Source organism: Amphibalanus amphitrite, unplaced genomic scaffold, assembly GCF_019059575.1.
Source record: "Amphibalanus amphitrite isolate SeventyFive unplaced genomic scaffold, NRLGWU_Aamphi_draft 000396F_arrow, whole genome shotgun sequence".
NCBI classification, from domain to species: Eukaryota; Metazoa; Arthropoda; class Thecostraca; order Balanomorpha; family Balanidae; genus Amphibalanus; species Amphibalanus amphitrite.
In genome coordinates this window covers 233159-259150 of record NW_024881890.1, presented here as the reverse complement: position 1 = coordinate 259150, position 25992 = coordinate 233159, and the positions used below count along the sequence as shown (strand labels likewise).

Genomic DNA, 25992 nt, shown 5'->3' with positions numbered 1-25992 from the left:
CATGTCATGATATTACCTCATTACCATCATGTTCCCGGGATTTGTTCGCAGTTACCTGCGGCGCTGCGCGTAATCGGTTTAAAATCAATAACCCGTGATAAACGGTTTCGGCTTGCAATCCACACCAATCAAAGGAATCAATTTGCACTTGCCCGCGGCTGCGGCGCCGGTGCTATTTTTGGGCGGGTCCCTCACGGCCGGCTCGCATTTGGAGCCGGATTTACCCCCGTGCCGCCCCTCCCTCTCCCCCTGGGGCCGATCCGGTGGGTATTTATGGGCCCTTCCTCAGTATAACAGCTATCGGTCAGCAAATTGAATGGTGTACGGTGGCTAGCCCAGGCCCACGCTCCTCGCGCTGAAATAGCACCTGTGGTCGGAGCAGGAAGCGATCGAACACCCAACTTTGTGAAAGTTTTTGGTGTGTCTATTGTTCGTCTGGTTGTTTTTCTGTCGAGGTACTTTTCCACGGCCAGAGACCATTTTGGGATTTAATGGGGCGTTTTACAACGTCTGTTCGGACGTTTGAAAACTTTACTCGGGACCGGAAGTCCGTCGCCGTTATCTTTTTACAGATAAGGAAGCGATTCATTCTTATTGCGGAGTTCCTGCATCAGCTGGAAGTATTTAACCCGCGCACCGACGGGGGTCTGCGCCAACTTAGTACCGACGGGGGGGGGGGGGGCGGATGACCGCCCCCCCCTGAGATCTCGAGAACGAAGCAAGATAGCGACAAGCGGTAAACGGCATCGGATACGCACGGTCAAGATCTACAATTTTTACTAAGGTCATTTTCAGGTCAGGTCAAAGATGACGTCACAGGGGTCGAAAAAGTCAAAATGGCGGCGCTAAATATGGAGAGAGTTTTTCTCGAATAACTTTCGAATTAGTCAAGATAGGAACAAACTAAGGGCCTCATCGTGATCCTCTCGTCAATCCGCATCGAATGATATATATGTTGACCTCGAAAGGTCAAGGTCAAAGGTTGACCTCAGGTCACGTGACCTCGAGGTCATCATGTATATCATTCGATGCGTCTTGACGAGCTGAACACAATGAGACCATCCACGCGTCTGTATCTTGTTCCTGTACGGAGTTATTGGCCAAAAACCTTTGGTGACCTTTGATGACGTCACATGACCTCACAGCTGCCCAACAGCAAAACAAACCTCAAGGTAGTGAAGGTTGATCGTATATGAAGTCATGTATGGTATATGGGGCCATTCCGACCCGTTTTAGTGGTAAAAACAGGGAGTTGATTTTTCCCCCATTGACTTATAATGGGGAGGTCGCGAAATTGACCTGACCTTAGGTCACCGATATCAAAATTCCGAGATATACAAATTGTAGCTACTAATGACCTAATAACATCCTGCGACTTTCAAAGGCCTCCGACATCTACTGTAGCTCTGGCACGGTGACAAAGTTGCAAAAAAGTGACTTGAGGTTGGGTCATTCAAAGTGACCTGGTGACCTGACCTTGAAAGGTAGGAGGTTCAAACTTGCACACCATGTGTAAAATTGATAAGGGAATAGTCATACCAAATTTCGCGGCGCTACGCGCCGCGGTTTTCCCGCTATTCGCGAAAAACCTCAGGGGGGGGCGGATATCCGCCCCCCCCCGTCGGTGCGCGGGTTAAAGTGCCGTATCGAAACCCAGTGAATTGTCGAACGAGAAGGGAAGAATGCACTGTTGAACGTCCGCTGAATCCAGGGTATTGACTCTTCCCTTGAGACGATCTAGCCACATTCGTGAAGTGGCCTAGCGGGGTCGGGTATATAAAAGTCTTCTCTTTGGGAACTGCAAAAGTACAAAGTTTCAGAGGATAGGTATACAGGGTGTCCGGAAAGTCCTGGCGCTTTTCAACATTGTTAAGATAAATGCCTTTGGTCCATAGATACTCAACAATAGAACGAAACAATGACCAGGAACACCAAGCCACATCCTTCTGCTAAGTGCCCATTCATTGTAACCACCGTCTGTGCCGACGACGGCCTCGACGCAAGGGCGGAAACGCCTGCGGGTTTTGACGGTGCAGGACATTTCCTGTCCTCCCATGCTGTCATGATGCGAGTGTTCAGGGACTCCAGGCTGGGATGAGAGGTGGCCTAGAGCTTATTCTGCAAAACGCGTAGCATGCCTTAGTCGAGCGGGTTAAGGCTGGGATAATAAGGTGGCCTAATCTCATTTCACCACGGTGATCTGGTCCGCCGAGCTCCTCTGTCAGTTTGGTTTGGACGGCAGCGGCGTTGTTGGAGGGCGCTCCGTGCTGTTGAAGTGCGACATGACCCTTAGGGCAAGTCGCCTTGATTGTCGTGTCCAGGAACCCCTCGTGGACCAGCCTATCAGTCATTTATTTGACCTTGACGAAGATGATGGGACATTTGTGTCCATCAGACCCAAGATTTTCTTCGATTGCCGCTGAAATGCTGGTTCAGTCTCAGCAGCTTTGGCATACCGTGGTTGTAGCTGAGTGAGAATATTTTCTAAGACATTTCCGATCTGGAGTGCACCTTTGCCTGCTCAACCGTTCGCCGGGAAACGCCGCATCGCGTTGCAACTCGCGCCTCGTTCAAGCCGCACCGGGCCCCCGCGCGCGGGCTCTCAGCGACAAGGCGCATCTTCGCCCATATACCTAGCACTGAAAACGGTTTCAAGGTCATATTTACGCGACCCCTAGCTGAGCGGTGAACGAGGGGTCATATCTGCGGTGATTGGTTGAAAGTCCAATAATCACAGCGCGCGTTAGACGACGTCCAAAAGAGGCGCCAGAACTTTCCGGACACCCTGTAGGCGCTGGGTGGTACTCAAAGCCAAAATGGTTACGTGATCACCACGTGATAGTGTGATGCTTATCTACCAATGCTGCTCGCTGGCTGATATTTTTCAACAATTGAAGCTCTGGTTAACGGCAACTCACTACACGCACGCTTTCCTTGCCGTTATTGTGAGTGGTATCAATGGTATCGGACGTTTTAAATGGACCTGCTTTGAAAGTTATAAAAGATTTTGGGATCATTGACAACTTGTCTCTGTCATGGATCGGTATCGTCGGCGAATCGCGTCTTTCCAGGGCGGTCCCGATCCGTTCCAATGCCGTACCTCCGTTGACGTCACGCGCAGTACCCTCAATGACGTCACCGCCCACCTGCCGCAGGGATGCACGTGCTGACACAGCTGGGGGTGGCCGTGGAGGTGTACCTGGCCTCGGAGACAGATCAGGACGCCATCCACGTGGCTGAGATGAACCACCCGCGCGTCACGCAGATCGGGCCCGTCGAGACGCTCACCGATAGTAAGGTGCGTCGAGTCGACCGTAACTGAATATGAAGTGACTGAATCAGATATTTGAGTCACCCTTTTATCTATGAATCGCACCTTGAGGGTCTGATCTGTGAGATACCCCAAATTCCGATTTTCCATGCATGAGTTACCCTCCTTATCCCCCAAATCTATTAGGTACCCCGTCTGTCTATATTGCCACAGGCATGTGAGTAATGGGTAGCCTGTCATTATTTACCACCCCCCCCCCCCCCTCCCCCTGGTGTGAATCGCATATGACTTTAACCATACATTATCCCCAATACGAGTCACCTGTGACTTATCGTACGTTACCCCCAATATCTGTGAGTCGCTCTTACCTCCTCCTATCCCCAGATATGCGAGCTGGCGCCCATGGACCTGGTACTGGCCGGCTCGCCGTGCACTGACCTCAGCGTGGTCAACCCCGCCCGGTGCGGCCTCTACGGTCAGTGGTAACCGGTATTTACCAAGGTAATCGGTATTACCCCTCTACATTCCTGTTACGTCCGTCTGATCGGGCTCAGAGCCTGCCTGGTAACACATAGTCAGCCAGGTAACACGGAGCCTACCTGGTAACACTGCCAGGCAGGTAACACCGAGCCAGCATGGTAACAGGACGTGTTAGCATTGGCTCTCATCGGCTCATCCGATTTGAGCGAAAGTAGGATCTGTTGTTCCCACGCCAACAAATTAGTCCCGTGCGCCTTTGTTAGGCAGAGTGCTGCTTACATCGTCAATAATGACCCTGATTTCCACTAGGAATCGTCGTATTTACACGATAGGTAATTACTTCACATTTGATGATCAAATATTCACACTTAATGAAGGTCAAACACAATCGTTAGCGGGGTTCCCGAGACGTAATTGTGAGTGGTCTCGCGAGAATCTAGTGTAAATCTAGCAAAATCAGTCATTGATATCTTACTGAATAAGCAGCCGTTTCGTTCTTCCCCGTATTAATTCGGGCAGAAATGTCTGTGTACATTTATCAGTGCTCTGATGACGAACCTCAATATCTCGGTTATGTATGCTGCTGTGATATTATACTCGTATAGCGTCTCAGTGCCTGATGTGCGCTGCTCTTATATAGTGTCTAACGTAGGATGTACGCTAGAGCGCCCGCGACACTGCCGGTCAATGTCCGGTGACAGTTTCTGTCGTCGCACGTTAGCTACGGATCACTGTTGTCTGAGCCAGCAGGATACTCACACAGACGTGGGTAGCACTAACGCCATGGTAGACCCCCAACCTGGCCTGTACTGAAGGCGACCTGAATGACTAACCGACTGGAAGTGTACGCTTCCCACTGTTGTGTTTTTCTGTGTGAGATGTCCTGGGGGGTTTTACGACTAACCGCGAGTGCTGTTGTCTGGCTATGAGAGACTTTTTCTGAAGGACAGTTCATTAGTGTTTCTCGTGAACTGTATGCGCGTCGTAAACGCAGTCCGGTAATGGCAGAGGCCTTTGTGCTAACGCTGATGATCGCGTATCCGCTTTGTCTTTCACTGAGCCGAACTAATGACTACGGAGACATGTCTGTGACATCAAATACAATATTTTTATCGTTTGTCTTGGCGTCAAGTACAAAACATGCATTAATTGTATACTGTTTGCCACTTATGTGCGATGTTTCAAATTGAATCGTTTATTATATGCTTTAGATGGCTTTAGACATTGTCTATAGCCAATGTCAATGTCGTCATTGTCTTACTAGGTACTCATTCTCAAGCACAAAATAAAAGAAATTGAGGTTTGGCTGCAATATGAACTGACCGCGCTCCATGTCCCGATTTTACAGACCCGGAGGGCACCGGTATCCTGTTTTTCGACTTTTACCGCGTGCTGCGCAGTGTGGAGGTGTCCAACCGGGGTCGGCACATGTTCTGGCTGTTTGAGAACACCGCCTCCATGCCGCTCGAGTACAGAAAGGTCATCTCGAGGTACGGCCGGCCACTGAACGGGTCATCACGAGATAGCTGCGCTGGGAAGATGCATGGCGTTCGTCCACCCAATGACGAAATCAACAGTCACTTGCTGTTGTTGAACTTAGTAGCTATCACTGCGCGGTGGCACTAGAAAAGATGTTACATTATGTGCAATTATTGTCAAAACATTCATCCATTTTAATTGCTGACTTATATTTCAATCCCTTCTGTTCTACGTGGTCTAACGGAGGGATTTGGTAGGTAGGTACTGCGTCGCTGAGGGGTCATAAAGGAACTCACTCCCGGATAACTGACTCGTTCAGACTTGTTGACCTTTATCCACGAGCTGTCCATGTGACGTAGCGATTCAGGACTCAGGAGATAGCTCCATAACCCATTTGTGTAGATTTGTGACCTTGTAAGTGGCTTCAATGTCCGGGGTAGCTGCAGGCATTAAACCGTTAACTAGCCGAATATATGTCGGAAGGTTGAGGAAATATAAAGCAGTCGAGATTCCTCCTCCTCGAAGGGTTAAACACTTACTTTAGGTACTTACAGCACCTTACATTTGAGCTTGTTTTAGATATCCAACAATGCATTTAAGTGGTGATTAGCTAGATGATGCTCATGGGATAGGGCTGCATCTTACTCCACCGACGGAACTAACCTTTTCTCCCACAGGTTTTTGGGGATGGAGCCGGCCCTGATTGACGCCAAACACTTCACGGCCCAGAGTCGACCGCGGTTCTTCTGGGGAAACATACCCGGTTAGTAGCAGTGGCGGATCCAGGGGGGGGGGCAAAATGGGCATTTGCCCCCCCCCCCTCCCCCAAACGGCATAATTTTAACATTACGCCTATGGACGATGCATGGAAAGAATCGATAAATTGTTATGGTTTGCCCCCCCCCCCAAAAAAAAAAAAAAACTCTGAGCTGGATCCGCCTCTGGTTGGTAGTTCGTGGCCTTGCTTCGAGGGACATACTGGGTCAGTGGTCAGGGACTTACCTCCCTCTCTTCTGGAAAAAATTGTCAATGCCTGTCCTTATGCTGCCGATCTGTGTACAAGTTACAACACCCACAGGTCCCGCGCAAATGGTGGCAGCATATCATTGCTTTCTTTGTTCATGCTTATCTTGCTACATGCAGTTCGTTTTCGAACTAATATTACCAATAATTCTGAATGTGCTGCCCCTCAGGTCTGTAACCGTCCCTGCCGCTATATGTAGTGACCAGCGTAGGTACCCCAGTATGTATACTGACTATTTTCCGCTGTACTGCACCCACAGGTCTGTACACACCGCTGCCGCCCCACCTACTGCAGTCAGAGCACAGTATCGAGCCGTGCCTGGTGCTGCCCAGTCGGCGGCCAGTCACGGAACAGGTCAGTGTGGGGGTCATAATAAGGTCATTGACGGGTCAGAACAGGGTCCAATGGGTCCCGGGTACCCGACAGATCAGTGTGGGGTCAGCATAAGGTCACCAGCAACGGTCAGTCGCCCAGGGTCACCAGAGGTCCCGGGCAGCTGACAATTTGGAATGGGATAAGATAGTTTAGGTCAGCGGGGGATCAGTTCAGAGTTGCATATGTCAGAACAGACCGGTCCTAAGGATGAATTTCAGTACGTGATTACAGGGATCTTAAAACTGCCACAGAGTTGTCAGGAGTTCTGGATCTGCTTGCGACGTTGTCGACTGTCGTCCCCTTGAAGCAGACCGGCGCATTGAGACACTGTAGCTTCCCGTTTCGCTCACCAGCTGTCACTGTCGTCGGCAGGTGGGCTGCGTCACGACGAGCCGCAACTCACTGCGTCAGGGAAAGCTGGGCGTCACGCCTGTGACGATGGACGGCGAGGGTGACGTGATGTGGATCACCGAAATCGAACAGGTATCGTCACAAAATATAACGGATGCGACGAGCGAGGCACACACGGCTGTCCTTGATCTTTGTCTTTGTCTTTGTCTTCGTCTTTGGCGGACCTCTGGCAAGACTTTGAAGACCGTTCCGTGCTTCTATCCTCAGGATGCTGAAATCCTTCTCCACCACGCCGCAACCCTCTCCGGGCTGGACAGGCAACTTTCTCTCATGCGGATTGCGGGCTGCTCCCTTGGAGCGGCACCGCTGCTCCCGAGGGAGCGCACCCCGTAGCCGGGTGCAGTGAGTGCCTTGGGGCTGGGTGGCCTGCCCTCTGGACGGGCTCAGCCCCGGCGACTCACTAGGGTGCCTGCCCAGACCAATGTCTCCCCCTATATCCTATCATCCTCCCGGCTCTGAAATGGTCTCATTGGACCGAAAGGGCCTAACCCAACAAAACAAATAAACAAACAATAGTAGTTACATGATTGAGTTAGGACTGTCCTCTAGTAGCATTTAGCTTCTGTCTTTGAAAGACTCATTCTTCTTGCTGGTCCGCATATACAAGCGCTGCTTTTATCGGTCGGTGGGGCTCCTCTCTATTCTGCCCCATCTGATAGGCCCGCCATCTGGTGCCGTCGGGGCCAAATCACAGTCCGTGTTTTATGTCCCTGTCTCAGACGCTCGGCCTGCATCGCCACTACACAGACCTGGGCCCCTAGAGGATATATGACCTCAGTTGGCCTCAGCCAGTCTACCCCTTCCCCCTGTCTCAGATGTTTGGCCCGCAGAAGCTGTCCTGACCTCACTGTTACCTCCCCCTGTCTCAGATGTTTGGCCTGCCGCGCCACTACACGGACCTGGGCAGTCTGGGCCCGCAGAAGCGACAACAGCTGTTGGGCAGGGCCTGGAGTGTGCCCGTCATCAGGCACATTCTGCACAGCCTGACGCCCTTCTTCGCAACGGCAGACGGAGAGACAGAGAGGGCCTAGTGAGCTCAAAGGTTGGAGATCTACCCGTGAGAGATCCTATGTGGGGAGGGGCACTTAGTGCTGAGTTCCAGTAATGTGTTGGGAGAAGTGGCTATTCCAGAAAGCTAGCTATTCGGTTGTAACAGTTTTGTCCCTTGTCATACTCATGTATGTGCGCTGTGCCTGTTTTTGCTTGTTGATGTTTAAGCAGCATCAGTGACCAAAATGTTTCGGCTGTGATAACCTGGGTGCTGTTGTGACCAACCATTGTGTGTTCAGCTTCGCTGACTTTTTGTTGTGCGTTGCGTATAGTGTAATGCTCCCTTTTCACCATGTGATTTTGATCTTCTGTCACTGATCTCGACAATGAATGGTGCTAGTCGTGACCTGTTTCATACGCGTATTTGTTGCATGTTTCGATGTTCAAATTGTTTATCTCTATGGCACGCCCAATGTTCACTGGTTACCTGTGTGTATTTGTTATGTAACCAGTCAGCTGGTTCACCGAAAGCTAGTCAATTGTTGAACGTAGCGGTGCAGCCTTCTGTGAAAACCAGGAGTCAACTTCCCCTAGCGATATATGAGCGTCTGTGTCTTGCGTAAGCTATTGGTTTAGCCAAGTCATTGTGCTTTTTGAACTCTTCATAATCTTCCAATGCAACAGATGTCAGATCTGTCGTTTTTTAAGAAAGTAGATGGTAGCTCGGAAACCCTTTGCTTCTGGAGCATTGCTACGAACAGGATATTAACCCTCGCCCGCACATGGGGGGGGGGGGGGGGGTTGCCACCCCCCCCCCCCAGGTAGTCTTTCTGCTCTGCACTCAACATTTTTAGAGCTAGAAGGCTGATTTTTCGTATAGCTGCTCGTCTATCCTTTCTTGATGTCCACTGAAAATTTCAAGTTTCTGTGATTTTTGGTTTCGGAGATATGACCTTGTTTTTCAGGTCATGTCATGACCCAAATGGCCAATTCTCAACATGTTGCGTTTGCCATGGGCCTTGTGAGCTTTTGACACCCTGATTTCGGCCTTTTTTGCTAGTCTTACCTCCCACCTATCATGGAACATGTTGTTGGACGATGTACAGGGGTCAAGGTCAGGGTCAAGGTCAACCTAGGTCATCTAAGATAATTGCGTTTTAGGCAAGCTGAATTTACTTTTTGTGAAGTTTTTTGACTGTATTTTTGGTAAAAGCTTCTCAGATCATGATTTCATGTAATATGGACCCAAAAACAATCGGTGCACACATCAGTATACACACAGACACACACAGACATACAAACACATATAATTGACCTTGACCTAACTTGACCTGAAATGACCTCAGCAGCAAAATTCTGGTCGGGTAGTGTGACAAAGAGGTTCTAGCTGGCTTGGCACCAGAAAACAGCATCGTCATCGGTATTTGATAAGCAGCGCACTTGATATCCAACGGTGACCCAAAACAGCAACATTTTTTAGTTTGACCTGACCTGGAAGGTCAATGACTGACCTGAGAAGGTAAAACTGGGTATCATTGGATTCGTCTCTTCCCAAAGAATCTTTTTTGTCTTTACCGCTAAGCTCTACCTCCAACAGGAACGAAATGGCGCGGGGGGGGGGGGTGGCAACCACCCCCCCCCATGTGCGTTCTAGGATGGGAAAATGGCATGTGCGGGCGAGGGTTAAGCTCAGTGCACAGTAACTCAGCTATCAGTTGCATGTTGACCACTCTGTTTCTTCTGAATACATATATTGTCATTCGTACAACATAGCATGATATTATCATATTCCGGTTCTCACGTATCACATCACATGACAGTATTCTCACAGCGGAGGAAGTCGAGTTACAATGAAATTGTACGTCGGCCACAATCGCTCCGTCGCTTCCAGAATACTTGTTCATCACTGTACAACTGGCTACTGAGTCAGACGGCGCACCGGCCGCCGAGACAGACACATGAAGAATGAGGCGACGACCACAGCGCACGGCACTGCGCTGAGAAAGCACGGACTATCAGGTCAGATCACTGTCCGCCGGTGCGGACATCTACAACTTCATCTCCCACAGCACCAGGTGGGCGTCCCGCGCGGTGGGTGGTCGCGGGGTGGTCGCCGAGCTCTTCCGCTCTGCGCGGCTCCAGTTGACGTACCCCCTGCCGGCCATCACGGTCAGCACGCTACGCGCCGGCTCCTCCTTGGGCCGGGCGCTGTCGCCGCTAGCGCCGCTGCCGCTGCCCGCCGACCGGCCATCGCTGGTCGTTGTGTCCGTGCGGAACGAGGCGACGCGCGAGGCGGGCGCCGAGTGGGCTCGATCGCCCTCTGATGACGAGCTGGTGGTGTGCGCGGAGGAGCGCGAGTCCACCGACCACGTGGAAAGGTCGAGTGAGCGCGGCCGGGTACCGCGCAGCTCCAGCCGCCGGTCCAGTGAGGCCATCTTGTGCGGCAGGCCGGCCAGCAGCTCCGGGTCACTCCTGCGCAGCTGAGAGTCGATGTCACCCAACTCTCGCGACTCATCGAAGCCTGGCAAGTTGAGCAGGTTGCCGTAGAGGCCGTACACGTCATCCAGCACGCTGCCGGCTGAGGGAAGACCCACGCCGCGCGGCAGGGTCTTGGACAGCCGCCGGTTCATGTCCCGGTCTCGCGAGCGCTTCCTCAGCAGAGACGGACTGCTAAAGCGGGTCGGTAGGCGCGCCATGCTCTTCTTTGAGTCGCTGAGACTGGTATCCGATCGCCGCTTCTCGAGCAACCTTCCGGTAGAGTCGGGCGCCGCCTCCTCCATTATAACACTCTCCCGATGGGCGGCCGGCGGCGGTGCGCGCGGCGCAGGGGCGCTCAGCACCTGTAGATAGGTCACCGGTCCGCAGTGCGCGTGGTACGAGATGTTACCCCGGCCGGATATAATCGGCACGCCCTCGAGCCGCGGCAGAGGGATGGTGAGCGTCACTCCGACACTGGTGCCCACCCAGAGCAGCCCGCGGCCGGCCAGCAGCGCCGTCACTGCCACCGACTGACGCACGCCGTCGCCCATGACACGCGAGATATTGGAGGCTACGTTGATGTCCTGCAAGTGGCGGAACGTCTCCGTGTGGTACAGGCAGATGGTGGAACTGTGCGCCAGCGAGATCCACAGGCCGATGCCGCTGTGTGCCAGCAGGTGCACGTCACCGGAACACTCGTGCTCCTGCACCGTGAAGCTCTTCTGTCGGACAGAAACGGGCGCGCGTCAGTGATAGATAGTGATGGTGTAGAAATGAATTTGGGTCGCTTCTGGACATAACATTGGGTTTAAATGCGTACGTGAGGAAAGTGATCTAACTCACAGAACGTAGCTTACACATACGAGAATGCATGTTTGCCGATGGTCTTCACTGACAGCATCATCCTCCAGTCATGTTGGAATTTCCAAGCTGACTAGAATGTTACAGCCTTTCTTTTCAATCTTTTCGCTATGGCATCGCAATCCATATCTCAAATATCTTTCTCGCCCCGAAATACATCCCTAAAGTTAACCGTTGACACTATCCCACTGCTCTGGGTCACCACCAGCCTCAGCTTCTCCGGTACTCACCACCACCTCCCTGGTCTCAGCATCGATGACAGACACTTGCCGTCCGCAGCCGGCATACACGGCGCCCCCTATGGGCAGCAGGCAGGCCACGGGCCGCGTACCGAGCCGCAGCAGGGCCGGCTCGCCGGGCAGCCAGCCGCCGTCCGACGCTCGCTCGATGGCCGCCACTGCGCCGTTCTCTAGTGCGGCGAACACGGCGGCGCCGTGCGGCACTAGACGGCGCGCCGGGGACGGCAGTGACGCACTGGCCACCTGGTGACTGTGCTCCGGCTCCTGGGCAGAGTACTGCAGCAGCCTGCCGACAGAGAGAGGGGAGGTCAGGGGTGGCTCAGGTAACCCCCAGACAAACAAGGTGGCAACGGCTCACTGGTAATTATACTATTCAGATGGCGACCACAGTAGAAGGGGCAGTGACAAACAAATTAAAGCAATTAACAGAAAAAGACGCAGCATAGAAAACTGAATGCCGACTAAGGCCCGGAACACTAAACATAGGTACAGAAATCTGCAGACACAACTGTTATCAAGGTAGGTAAAAACTGAAGAATGGTACTCAAATGACTGTAGCATTTCAGAAGATTCAAGCTATGAAAACATTTAATGCAAAAGAAAACATTCATCGGGCACGAAATGATATCCTTCACTCATGCAAATGAATGCAAATGTGATAAGCGCACGTCTAATTTCGCGCCTCGCTGTATGCCTCACGGCCGACAGGCCGGGACATGATGTGATGATACAGGGCTATGAATAGCACCGAGCCAGTTCACAGCCCCTGAGGAACTGCCGCCGACGCCCTTCTATCCTGCTGTGTGATAGGTCCCACACCCTGTCCGCCTCATTCAACAGTAACACCAATCTCGAATTTGTCCGTTACAGACTCACCAGAGCCGGGCCCAAAGCGGCTCCGCCCTGCCCATCATGGCCATGGTCCGTTACCAACCGCAACTAGCATCCGTGTAAACACAGCTTAGGGTGCTACATGGCGTGAATCATCCTCTGTAAGCCGTAAGTCGCATGGGTGAGGCGAGAGCATCATCAGCTGGATATACTAACATCTCTTAGGACGATGAAGATAAGTTTCAGATGGTAGCGAAGCCAATCCGCTACTGCGCTAAAAACTGTCGTGGCTTTCAATTTGAGAGAAACATGTTATTAGCACCGCTCGCTGATGTGTTGGTTTTTGTTTTGGCCGACACAGCGTGGGCGAAACCGCTTCAAAGGCTGTGAGCGGAGCGCTGCAAGTGCAGCCGACACAGCACACCCGTGGCGCTATTTTTAGGCGGAGCTCTCCTCTCTCCGGTTACGGACTGGCTGTGACTGAACGAGCCGACTCTCCGGTAATCTAGCAGTCTCTCTGTGTCACAACTAACAGCTCTGTGAGACAGCTATTTAACTGTAACCGTGGAACAGCTGAGACTAATTAGATTCTGGTACTGCACGGTATGCTGTCCTGGCACTGCTCACTACGCTTCTGACCCTGCTGACCTAGCCGACCCCTCCCCTGCCAATCCTGCTGACCCCCCACTTGTTGCGCTGGTAGTCTACTAATCCTACACCTGTCGAACCTGTTGACCTACCAGCTGCTGACCTGTCGATCCGGTAACCAGCCGGTCGTTGACCCTGCCGATACAACTGACCCTGTTGACTCGTTCCCTGTTCAACTCCTGCGTACCAATCTGCTGGGGATGCTGACCCACCAGCCGCTGACCTGCTGAGCCTGCCGACCTGATGACCTTTCGTACCCATCTGCTGCTAGCGAAGCTGATCCATCCGACTCTGTAGAGAATTGATCTACCAGCTGCTGACCTGCTGATCACCTACTGACCAGCTATACTGACCCTGCTGAACTGCTTACTAGCTACCGACCCTGCTGATCACCAGCCGCTGACCTGCTGATCAGCTACTTACCCCATAACCCATCAGCTGCTGACCTGCTGATCTCACGAACTCACCTGCTGCTGGCGGTGCTGATCCAGACAGCTCCCGAGCGGCAGCCCGTCTCTGTCATCTCTCCGGACACATATTCCATGGCGGTGACCCGCTCCCCGGGTAGCTCGAAACGTAGCACGTCCCGGAACCCGACCTGCGCAACAGGAACACGGCACGTCAGGCACGGCGGAGATCGGAAAGTCACGTGGTGCTGGTGCGATGGAGATGAGAAAGTCACGTGGTGTTGGTGCGGTGAAGATCCGAAAGTCACGTGGTGTTGGTACGACGGAGATCAGAAAGTCACGTGGCGTTGGTAGGCACAGGGGTGGCGAACGGGTCACGTGGTGTCAGTACGGCGGTGGCCGACAGGTCACGTGGTAAAGGGAACGATGAAATATCTTTCATAATATCTACGTGATACCTATCGCAATGAGAGTCGGGCTTTCCATTGCATTTTTACATGGATTCACTGAACCATGCTACTCATAACAGAAAGTATAGAGATCTCGACGAGTATGGGCCAAACGTTTCAATATCACACCCCAGTACGTGAAAAATGACCTCTGAGCTGTGCTATTCACCAACTTGAAAAGGATTAGCACAAGGGGTAAAGGTGAGCAATAGCAGTTTTATTCATCAAATATATCTCCTGGTAGGACAGGTCCCCATCTCTGGGAATACGTTCAAAGGAGACGTTTAGCTATGAGCCGGCCTTGAACAGATCGATACCCGGAGCCCAGACGGTAGCCGCCAAGGCTGTGTCGTCACCTGCCGAGTAGCGCAACTTGTCCCGGGAGCGTCCCGAGCCCCGTGACCCGGTAAACATTTACCGCGAGCTGCGCAGGTTCTCGGCCAAACGCCACTCGTGCGCGGAAGTTCGCCGAACACGAGCGGCCATCAATTTGGTGTCGGGATCCACGAACCGAGCAGCAAACATCGGTCACGCTCACCGCAATGTGTACATAATCACGGCCAAGTTTACGGTCACGGCCAGAATCTCGGGGTTGGTCGGACCCGACGGCCGGGCCAACGGCTACGAGCCGACCGGCAGCGGCGCCTCAAATATTTGGGAGAAGCTCGAGCCACCAAACAAACGACCTTAGTCGACTGACCTAGTTTTGGTTCAACAATCGCAGGAAACTTCCTGCAGAGGACGAGATGAATGGAAAGCGGCGCTGTGTCTTGCGAGGTTTAGCTTGACTACATTATTGTAGAAACAGTCTTGCTTTTGAATATGCCCTCCAATCGCCGAAGGCATTTAGCGTATGTGAGCTGTTTTGTGGTGTACCCCATAGTTTCATTGGCGCCCTTTACATTATATCAATTCGTTGAAATTACCAGTTTCAAACCTACCAGATCGGCATAATCATACTCTTTTCAGTCAGTGCGAGTCTAGGCTACAACAAAGTTAAGCGTCAGACATATGTAATTAACTGAACAGCATCGAACGCCGAGCGAAGGAGTCATTCTCTCACATCCCTCCCTCCCACTATCTCACCTGCTGCATGGCGTAGATCATGACGAAGCTGTTGACGCCGTCGCTGGTGCAGATCCAGAGGTAGCTCTGCTGCCGAGTGCGCTGGGTCGGCTTCACGATGGTGACGCTGTAGAAGCAGCCGCAGCGCACCTCTGTGTCGTCTATAGCGGCGGCTGGCGTCACCACCGGCATCGTCTTCACGAACAGCGGAACTCGCGTGATGGCCCGCTGCTCGCGCTCCGGGATATCCCAGGCGGGAGAGTTGTTGCCTGAGGAGAGGTGGGGAGCAGTTAGAGAGGAAGCGAAAGAGGGAGGGAGGGAGACGCCCAGGTTTCGTGTGTCATTTACAACCAACGCAAACGGGTTCCAGATTGGCCAACCGAGGCCACAAGGCTTTCATGACTGCACGAGGCTGCGAAACCAACCACCACCACTAACACCTTATCCACGCCCATCCCCCTTCCAGCTGTAGTCCTAACCGCGAGGTCTGCGGGGACCTGTCGCGCTGTCCTGACACCCACCGCGGCCCAGACTTCCTCTTCCCTCCGCGGGCGGACCACCTACCATCGAGCGCCAGCTGGGCCAGCCGGAAGTCGGTGGTCCACTCGCGTTTTTTGGCCGGAGACTCGAGCTGGAAGGTGAAGTGCTCCTCCTTGCCGGCTCGGCGGACGGTCAGCTGCAGGCAGCAGGCGTCCAGCCACGCGATCTCCTCATCCTTCTGTCGGATCGAGCGCTGGATGGATGCCGCGATCTGAGAGGTTAGTGCCGTGTTGAGACCCTGCGGAAGAGGTCAGAGGTCAGGTCAGGGGTCAGAGCTAAAGGGTCAAAGGTCACGGGTCACGGACGGAGGGTGTATTGGCCGCAGTCAATCAGGGGGTCTGCGGTAACTGAGGGGCTACATCTCATATAGCGTCGACAGATTGTGGGCGATGCCCTATTGTACCCAGTGCAATCATCATCCTAAATCGTGTCAGCCCTGCAGACTGTCACTGTCGTGTTCCGCCAATACACGGCAAAGGTCACGCGTAGAAGTGCGGTTCGCTATCAGCGGGGAGCACACCAGGTCACAGGTCACAAAAGGTCACCAGGCGTCACTGTCAGATGGCGAAGACACAACAGCAGCACCGACAATGTCAGCGCCCGCCAACCGAAAAGTCAGCGACGACGTCCGCAAATCGAACGTTCAATAAACTGACGACCGGGAGCCGGCAGATAGCTGCGAATTCAAATAGCTGCATAAATCTGCAGCATGTTGCACCGCAGAAACCGCAGCCGTCATCCGGGTACAAACCGCACTGTACCGACGAGTGTAAGCGGCTCCTTATCACACACACTGTGAGACAACCCGACACGGGACAACCAATGACGTCACCACCTCAGCAACCCAGTCGCCCGACGGAGCCCAGCCCGAACACGGGGTAACACCGCCTCCCGATGTGTTGACACACCCCAAAGTGTGCATAAACGTCAGCGGATTCATCTACAACGGGTGCCGCGCCAGCTTAGGCGCCGCTCAGTACGAGCACTTCCTTTTACGTCCGTTGTCATGCAAAGGATGGGCTGCCGGGTATCTTACATCCTGGTTCCAGCGCCCAGCAGCCCGGGATGACGTGGGTTCAAAGGAGATGAAACGGCAGATTGATGAAGGCTCGCTACACGACTGTGAAGAAGTTTTCAATCAAAATATAAAAAAGCGGAGTTGCAACGGACAGTTCCTTGTCGACATTTCCAAACGATCGTCAATATTAACGGATCGGTAGTTTTCAGATGTTTTCCCGTTGTTCCCCGAGCTGTTTGTCGCAACAATAATCGGAAATATGTTCAATGCTTCAGCCATGTAAGTTGTAACTAGTTTCGACCAGCTTTTTGTGTCGCGTCTGCGCGTCGCAGGCAGTCGGCAGTCTGCCAGAGTCGAGTTGAGGGGATAATCCTCCGTTACGGGTTTCACCGCGTCTGAAACCGGACAGGTCCGGACAATAGAGACCTTGTCGCCATGTCGCGAATGGCCCGACGAACGGAACCCAGCGCCAAACTGCCGGGATAAGACGGAGACGGGACGAAGTCGGGATGTGGCGGAGACGAAGACGGGACGGGATGAGACGGGACGGAGACGGATATGGATACAAAACCGCGACAGTGCCAAAAGAAGACGGGACGGAGACGGGACGGCGATGGAGACGGAGACGGAACTGAGGCGATGTCACGATAGCTCAGATAACTATATCCAGGAGACCGGAACGAGCTTTGATAACAACAACTGCTTTGATGGCAAAAACTTCCGCCCAGCGATGCATCAGAACAGCATGACGGCAAGCTACATGTTTACAGGCCATCTAGAATAAAATATTAGCTGGCTTGTGAACATAAAAAACAACGACTACCTACAGTCCAATCACAAAACAAATTTTTTCCCAGAATGCTGACAACATGGTGGCTATATTAATTTGGCAGCCGGTAAATTAGTGTGCTGAGCGATACATAGACAGTTTTTGGTTATCCACTAAGCGCAAACACAAACCATCCTCGCCTGAAATGTCAACGAATAAAACAAAACTTTTGCACATGTTTCGGTCTGCTAGTTATGGTTCACGTAGCCACAAAAAGTAGCCGACAAGGGCCTTCTTTTCTCTGCTCGTGTTTGTTTATTATCCGTGTTTGTTTATTACCGGTGTTAGTTTATTGAGGTTTTCCGGTGGACCGCCCGCCTCGCTCGTTTGAAGCTCTCCCCTTACCCAGCCTCCTCCCACCCACTCACCGGGTATTCGCCCTTGAGCGTCTCGACGAGGGCGCCGATGCGCGAGATCACCTCGTAGTCGTGCATCAGGTTGCCCATCTTGTGGCACAGCTGGCCCACGTTGCTGAGGTCGTTGGCCGCCCCACCGGCGGCCGGCGGCTCGTCGGGGCCGCGTGCGCCGCCCGGCGGCCGCGCCGCAGTTGCAGTGATGACGTGGCTCAGAGTCAGCGAGGTGCTCGTCTCCTGGATCTCCACATCCGTCACAGGGACAGACCATTTGAGCGTGAGCCGGTCGGGTGCCGCAGCGTCCTCGGCCGTCTTGCCGGCCACGCTGACACACACCACCAAGTCGTTGAGCAGGAAGAGGCGCCGGTTCTTGGACTTTGTGATGGTGCCGTTGGTGCCGAACTCGAGTCGCGTGGCGTTGTCCTCCCGCAGCAGGTAGCGGTTGGTGTCAGCCAGAGAACGCATAGAGAACTTGCCGTTCAGACGGCGCAGAGTTTCTCGGAAAGCCTGGGGGATAAGAGATGTATATTGAGTCATGCTGTGACAGCTTACTAGTGTAACGATTTCGAGCTGTAAGGAAGGAGAGCGAACAGAATACATAAATATTGCACATGTTTACGAACGGCTTATTGTGAGGTAGTATGAAATATGTTTGTGTTATGTAATTCCCTGAAAGCCGTCACAAGACGCCAATCTCAAGAACAATCAATAGCAGGCCCGCCGCCCAGGCCAGGGAATTCAATTCACTTACTAAAATACAATATCATATAAAACAACAAAACCATCAATATTCCTTGGGCATGCGGATACCTATTGAATAAAGACCTCATACTAAGGCTAATTGATGAACTCAACAGTGAAATCTAGGTGAAAAGAGACACATCCTCCATGAAGTTAGTCATAACCCGCAAATCGTCCACGATCCCCATCCCAGCTGCATCCCTACATACGTCTCATCCCATCGCCCACCGCCCTCCTCAGCAGTCCCGTCTCTGCAACCCACCTTGAATTGTTCCGACTCGCGTTTCCTCTCGTTGAGCATCTCTGCCAGCGACTCGAGCTGCGTCAGCGCCAGTTGTAGCGACATCCGATCGTGGTGCCCCTGCGGCGTGTGCTTCAGCAGGTCCTGGAGCAGCGGCAACAGCGCGTCAGAAAGCGGGCAGAGGGTCGTACAGGGAAGTGTAGCAACAATTAAAAGCAAGAGAGTAACGAAAGTAGAAAATGAATTGTTTAAGAGGAGACAACTGATTTGTGTGAGCCTGATTGCAAATGTGAGCCTCGTATGGAATTACTACTTACTTTGCTGTGCAAATTTACGAGTTGCTGATATGCCAGCAACGATGGTTGCTGGCATATCGGATTATATCGCACGTCCAACGAATGAATGTCCATTATCAACGCTACACCGAAAAGCAACACAAGCGACATTGATAAACCACATCAACTTTAGCCATGCTGTCTGACTCTATGTATTCTCACCTGCAGCAGAAGGATGAACTGCGGGAACCGCTGTACGGGCTTCACCATCAGACCGAACAGAGACAGCCGGTCTGGCGAGCTGATCTGGCGCATCTTCAGAAAGTCGGCAAACGTGCTCTTCCGCTTGGCCTCGTGCTTGATGGTTTCCATGGAAACGGAGAAGTTGTTGATGAAGTCCGAGTAGATGTCGAGGACGATGGCCTTGGAGAAGGAGGCCACGAACACGTCCCCGATCCGCTCCTCCGCGTCCCACTGCTTGACGGCCTCGGCCAGCGCGATCCTAAACAGGGTGTGGCACTGCAGGATCTCCGGCACGCGCTTGAAGATGACGGAGATCTTGGTGGGGTTCAACAGCGGCGGGTTCGCCTCCTCCATCGCCTTCTTGTAATCCTGAGGGCAGAGATGTGGAATGGTAATGCCTTTATATAAGCACTGGGATTTGAGTCTGTTGGAAGCGTGTTGTTAACCCGCGCCCCGTAGGGCTACCGGCGGACCCTACCACCCGTAGGGGGGGGGGGGCCGTTTCGGCCCCCCCCTAAGATCTCGGAAAGTTACCGGCCGATTTTCAAAATTCAAACGGCGTTTGATAGCCCTACCCGGGAACTACCTTGTGACCAAATTTCATTGACCTAGGTCAAACCGATGACATCACAGGTCAGGTCAAAGGTCAGGTTTTCACCGTTCACAGGCAATTCAAGAAATGTGCTGTGAAATCGAGTAAACTGGTAATTTATTGAAAACCATCGATGGTATATTGTTCGTCAAACACATACTTTGCTATCTGAGGTCACTGATACCAGGTCAGGTCACAGCGAGGTCAGGTCACCGGGGGTCACAATATGAATGTGTCGTGTGATACATGTTTTATGGTCCATTTTACATGACAAATGCGATTATGTGGGTTAGGCAGCCTTTGGGGCCAGCCTAGGTCACGTTTTGGTGAAGGCCAGGTCAAGGTCAGGTCAAATTAGGTCAAATTTCAAAGTTGATATTTTTGCATAAAATGGGTATCCATTCGATGCAGCTCGTCACGGGGAGTCTCATGATGGTCTTTGTTTTGCTGTACGAGTTCTAGAATTGCCAAAAATTGAGTTTGAAAATTTGACGTCATCATTTTTAACAGTTTTTTCGCTATAACTTGGCCAAAAAACGAGGTATCGATCTGAAATTTGGTATGTAGATAGAAGACGGTAGGTACTATCACATATATTCCGGTTTTTTCGAAACTCAAAAAACTTTTTGGATTTTTTGGCTAATATATCCAAAAAAAAATGCTTTTTTGATTTTTGGGGATCAAAACTCAAAAATTTCAAAAATCCGAGATAGCAGTTTTGTAGCCCTGTCAATTCTACACCTTTTATGTCTTGATCATTTTTCTGTATTTTCAAAGCTGTAGGCCTGACAGGTCTTCTCGCGAAGGTCTTTTTTCGGTCGAAAATGACAGAACATGACGTCACTCTGACGTCATTTGTGGCCAACCTATCACAGCCTTTGGAAAAATTTTTGGTTACAACGTGTAAAATTGATGCCCGGAGGGGTCCTGAAAGTTTGGTGGCGATATCTCCAGCCGTTTAGGAGATATCGACCGAAAAGGACAGGGGGGGGGCCGTTTCGCCCCCCCCCCTACGGGGCGCGGGTTAATATTTGCGCCTCGTGGAAAGTGGTTAGTAGAGTCTGGCCCACAAACTTCGGTTACTAATCAAACTAGGTTACTTAATAGCACAGATATAAACGTGACAATCAGTAAGAAAAAGAGAGCGATTTCTCCATTTGACAATAAATGTCTAGTTGTGACTATGGTGAACTGTACGTCAAACAAGACACAGAAGACAGACGCTTGTTATGATTAGCAGAAACTGCTGCGAACTTCACTTTCAGTATCAGATAGTTGAGGCGATGGTCCGGTCCTACCAAAAACAAACTGCAGCGATCATCTTCGGTCGTACCATAGTGTCAACGGGTCATTTCGCCCGGTTAAGCCGTCACCCTGTAACGCTATTCGTGCCCCTCCTTCCCCCTCTCCACCCTCCGGCGCGGCGGTTACTTGGCCCAACAGCAACAAACAAGGGTCCCTGTTCGCGGAACGGCCGCCGGCCGCCGCTCTGGGGTGCACATGTGCGGCTGCACGGTCACCCCCCCCCCCCGCTCTGGAGTTCGGTGCACATCAGCACACAGCGGCCGCAGAGCCATTACTATGCATTACTCTGCACAGCGCAGCCCGGAGCGCCCTGCCCCCCCCCCCCCCCCTGCCCGCCCTCTCGATCCCCTCTGCTCCCGTCTCCAAACAGCCTCTGTTGCGTGTCTGCCCGGGTCGAGCGCACTTCGCTACAGTCTGTCACAGACACAACACAGCACAGCGTCTCACGCAGTAACTGAGCGGTGAGGATCGGGCGGCCAGCTGGCACGGAGTCCGTTTTTACCACCCCCGCCGCCGCCCCCGCCGCATAGGTACCAACCCACTGCGAATATCCGGGACAGGACTCTGATGAGGCCAACTTAACCCTGAGTCACGCCCAGCTCAGAGGGAGTGACTCCGACTCGGTTGCTGGCACCGGCGCACTCGGCCGTGACCCGACCGGGCTAGTTTTGACTCGGGTCTGACAGCCGCTCGGCAGGCATGCCAACAAGGTTCGAACTTGTTAAATAAGCCCTCCTTGGACAAAGAAACGCGACTCAATCGTTAGTAGGGACTCTGAAACAAAGAAAACTGCACACGGAAATTAACCACCTGACCCCTCAGTACCCATAGCTGCACTGCCCTGTGCGACTGGCTGAGGCCACCTATGTGTGAGTGACCCGCTGACCAGTGGCCACTCCTCGCTAGTCGCTAGCTCCCCCTCTGCAAACTCGGACTCCCTATGGCCCGTTGACTCACATTGACTAGACTTTGCAGCGAGGCCACGTAGTTGTTCTCGCTGCTGACTATGCTCTGGACGATGTGTCGACGCTTCAGTTGCTCAGCGCTGAGGCCGGCAGGCGCGGCCGGCAGCGAAGGAGGCTGGTGGCGCCGGTGGAACAGCAGCTCGGCCGCCTCGGCGTCCTCGGTCACCTGACGTCACAGGTCAGAGGTCAGAGATGGGGTCATAGGTCAGAGGTCAGAGGTCAGAGGGTACACCAAGTCAGAGATCAAAGTAGGCCTGAGGTCAGAGGTCAAAGGACAGGCGAGAGATGTTAGGTGGGATCAGGCATGGCGGTTGAGGAATGAGGATGGCTCACCCTGGAAGCAGGGCACGAAGGGATAAAATGGTGGTGTAGAAATGACCCACAGAGTGGTCAGAAATGACCCACTCCATAAGGGCTGGTATCATTTGAGGAGGCTTCAAAAGACTGTGGTAAGGGTGGGGAATCGGGGCCGGAGGTTTGGGCAGGTTGATCGGAATTTATGGGGCTTCTCAGATGGGATAAAGTGGGATTATTTACACCCAGAAAACAGCATGGATTATTTTACAATAACAACTACAAACACAACATGAGGATATTGTGGATGGTGTGAACTAACCCTTGTGAGCAAGGAGGCACAGGATCGAGTGTGGTCCTCCAAGCAGCTGATGCTCGTTGATCACATATGGCCAGGACCAGGATCACAGGAGTTCTGTAGATGGACCTGGAGGCAGGCAGGATGCTAAAACGACCAGACCAGTCCAATAAAAAGCTCGGCAGCTGATGGTCCAGCCCGGGCGAGTCGATCACTGCCGCTGCCGCCGAGTCAAGGTCAATGACATGGCAACTGACCCGGGTTCGGCGACCCAGGCAATAGCTGTCTGGAATCGAGCAAATTAAGAATTGATAAATCTCATCCCGGCCCCACCATCGGCGTTGATAGCTGACGTGACTGATTGGGTCATATATGGCAGTGATCGCGAGCGTCGTTTAATCAATTACTTCTAATGATACTGCCCCAGCAACGATGTCAGAGTGATCAGTGATGATATACATCAGAGGCTGCTAGATGACGTATGGGTCAAACGGACTGACGATGATACGTACCACTCTCACATCTGCAAGACAGCATACCTTAAGTGCCATGTCACCCCTCCCTCTCCCCCAAAGACCAACCCGTTTGCCCCACATGGCAACCCGAATCTGACCTACTTTCCACATCCCTGCACACCCTCAGATCACGACATCAACCACTGTGACAACCAACCAACCGTCGCCGACCTACCGAGGTCATCTTAGCCAGGGAGCGCGACCGTTCCGAGATGTCATAGTGGCTGGATTTTCTGAGTGAGAACCAGCGGCTCAGGCGACCCTCGCCTTCTTCTGAGTCGCGGCGCAGCATTGGCGCGCGCTTCTCCAGCGAACTCTTGCGCTCGACGGCCGGTCCGACCGGCTCGGACGCCGCGCGGCCGTTCTTCTGCTTGGGCTTCTGCTGGTTCTGCGACGGCCGCTTCCGCCGCAGGAGGCCCTTGATGGCGCCGAAACTGCAAGAGGGAGAGCAGAGCGTTACATATAGGATGATACACCGCAAGGCTGGCGGATGGCGGTGCAGACTACAGACTGGTGGACTACATATCGCAAATGCTGAGATGATCAGAAGTTCTCAACGATTAAAGCCCTTGAAGACCATACAATTATCGATAGCATTAAACATTAATGAACTGCACGGCATTGCAAAAGGCTTGTAGGTATATCACATAAATACTATAAAAAGTCCCAGGCAGCAGTAGCGGCGGAACACCTTCAATTAAGGGGGGGGGAGGGCACTGACGACTTTTGGTTCCATTCTTTCCATGCAACACCCATAGGGCTAATGTTAAAATGCCCAAATTAAGGGGGCACGGTGCCCCGGTGCCCTCCCCGTTCCGCCGACTATGCCAAGCAGGACATTGCGAAGATTATGAAACCCGAATCAGGCGGCAGGCGTCATTGCCTTTTCTTTTTTCGTCTCCAATACTCAATAGACCCTATCAGTCGGCAGCTCAGCTCAGGGACTCAGTGTAACTCCTGATGACATTAGAGTCTAAAAACGTCATCCGGTGGCAGCTGTTAGTTTTGGTTCAAATAATACCATCGCCGCTGTTACCGCTACCTCTCCTCTTCCTTTCCGGCAACCAATGAATGGACAGTAAAAACTTATAAACTGAACGTTAGGATTCTGATATATTCCATTTCACATTCTGGCATAAAATGACAAAACTCAAAAGTCAACAAAACTGCCAGCATTATTATGTTAACTAAACAAATAGCTTACAATATCTTTTAAATGAGATCATCCCGAGACCGCGGGAACGACTTTCATCGTTAGATGAGGTGCTGGGAGCGTCTCGATGCGAATGTGTAGAAATCGCCAGTCAATTAGCCATTCGAATTCCATACAAGCCTCGGATATCGGACGAGAGTGGATTCGATACACACCGTCTCAGGTATGAGACACACGCGCGCTGCGATGTGCCACATCATCCAATTTCCCTGCGGCACTGCACGGAGAATGTCTCAACTACCGTGCACCACCCGACATCACCATCGCTCCATTGTCGGCGCTGTAACGGACCGATACACTCGACATCGATGTAAAAGGCATGCTCTCGTCAGTATGCAGCATGCAGACCGGTGTTGCGGTGTTAGAACCCTCAGCGATCGGCCGGGATGGGCTGGCAACTAACGGCTCTCAGCCATCGGCCGGTGAGGCGACGCTGGGCAGCACTGCGCCGCCACAGCGCCGCCTTTCACGCGGCTATCGGACCTCGTGAGTAAAAACGCGCTGCTGGTTTTTGTGGCGCCGGCGCCGCGGCGGAAATGACCACTGACCGATTCTACACGTGCAACTTCGAGCGGCGACCGGTGCACGACTGTACGAGGAAGAATCGCCGCCCATCGCCGAAATCCGCTGTGTTTTCCAGATGGTGGTGATTTCCGTGTTAGAGAAATGACTACTGGTCGCAATGATCCCATTCAGCGACATTTTTCCGAGATTGTTACTCGATCATTGCCGTAAAATTACGCGACATAACGGTATTTCACACTCAAAAAGCAATCTTAAAGGTGAGTAAAAAGCATCTGGGACATCGGGGACATCGGGATCGGATCGGGTGACCCGGACCTGCCAGGAACACAGCAGTGCACGATACATTTGCGCAGCAAGTCTGATATTGCCTTGATGTCGCCCACCCGTCCGCCGCTGTTCCCAGTCGGTCTCAGTACAGAGCAGACCAGCCGCCCCGCCGCCGGCGGTCAGGTCGGGTTACCACAGGTCGCGACGGGAGGCGTGGTACTAGCGGGGTCCGTGTATGTACTGTACCGGCTGTCGGGTCAGGTATCGGGCTGCGGGCCGGACTGGCGAGTCACTGGATAACTGCGAGCACGACCCGGCGCAGAAAATGGACGCAGTTTCACATACCGTGAGATGCTATCATGCTATAAAGGAATATGTGAACTACCGAGCACAACAAAATGATGCATAGATCGCCAGCAAGCAAGCAAGGTGTAAGCAAGCAGATAAATCAGTGTGTGTGTTGCTATAGCGTGACAAAGCAGCTCTAAGTTCCGCACTGTCGGCTGCACTCGTTTGAGTTTTCATAGTCAGTCGTTCACGGTGGCTGACCTGACCTCCGATCTTCCTCCCCACTTCCTAGGATCAAAGGCGGTGCTAGCAGCGCAGAAGCACGTGCCAGCCAGGGCAGCTATAACCTCAGGGTCACAGTGCAGCGGCCCGGGCCGCCATCAGTCATGACGCAGGAGCGCCAATGTCACAACCTTGTGCCCCGCGAGAGGGGTGCCAGCCATTCGGTAGGAGAGAGGCGAACGGACACGGCGCCGCGACAA

General features: G+C 52.7%; 2 protein-coding genes across 9 annotated transcripts in view; one reads left to right on the top strand and one right to left on the bottom strand.

Annotated features, from left to right (window-relative positions):
• The window catches only part of LOC122390437 (DNA (cytosine-5)-methyltransferase 3C-like), a 32432-nt gene extending 22632 nt beyond the window's left edge, over positions 1–9800 (top strand). For 3 of the 4 annotated variants that reach the window (XM_043383386.1, XM_043383388.1, XM_043383387.1), the window contains exons 12-18: positions 3156–3298; positions 3656–3746; positions 5100–5241; positions 5908–5993; positions 6514–6608; positions 7002–7112; positions 7910–8825. In XM_043383386.1, the coding sequence (XP_043239321.1) occupies positions 3156–3298; positions 3656–3746; positions 5100–5241; positions 5908–5993; positions 6514–6608; positions 7002–7112; positions 7910–8071 (830 nt within the window). In that variant the 3' untranslated portion in view covers positions 8072–8825. Of the gene's footprint in view, positions 1–3155; positions 3299–3655; positions 3747–5099; positions 5242–5907; positions 5994–6513; positions 6609–7001; positions 7113–7909 lie in introns of all 4 variants that reach the window. The other variant, XM_043383389.1, reaches the window with a different exon arrangement.
• Positions 9761–25992, bottom strand: part of LOC122390436 (rho guanine nucleotide exchange factor 10-like) — a 65936-nt gene continuing 49704 nt past the window's right edge. For 4 of the 5 annotated variants that reach the window (XM_043383382.1, XM_043383384.1, XM_043383381.1 and 1 more), the window contains 10 exons: positions 23393–23651; positions 22103–22276; positions 19228–19617; positions 18752–18874; positions 17764–18255; positions 15573–15786; positions 15030–15277; positions 13555–13685; positions 11600–11894; positions 9761–11230 (listed from right to left, as the gene is read on the bottom strand). In XM_043383382.1, coding sequence (XP_043239317.1) covers positions 10079–11230; positions 11600–11894; positions 13555–13685; positions 15030–15277; positions 15573–15786; positions 17764–18255; positions 18752–18874; positions 19228–19617; positions 22103–22276; positions 23393–23651 — 3478 coding nt within the window. In that variant the 3' untranslated portion in view covers positions 9761–10078. The remainder of the gene's footprint in view (positions 11231–11599; positions 11895–13554; positions 13686–15029; positions 15278–15572; positions 15787–17763; positions 18256–18751; positions 18875–19227; positions 19618–22102; positions 22277–23392; positions 23652–25992) is intronic. The other variant, XM_043383383.1, reaches the window with a different exon arrangement.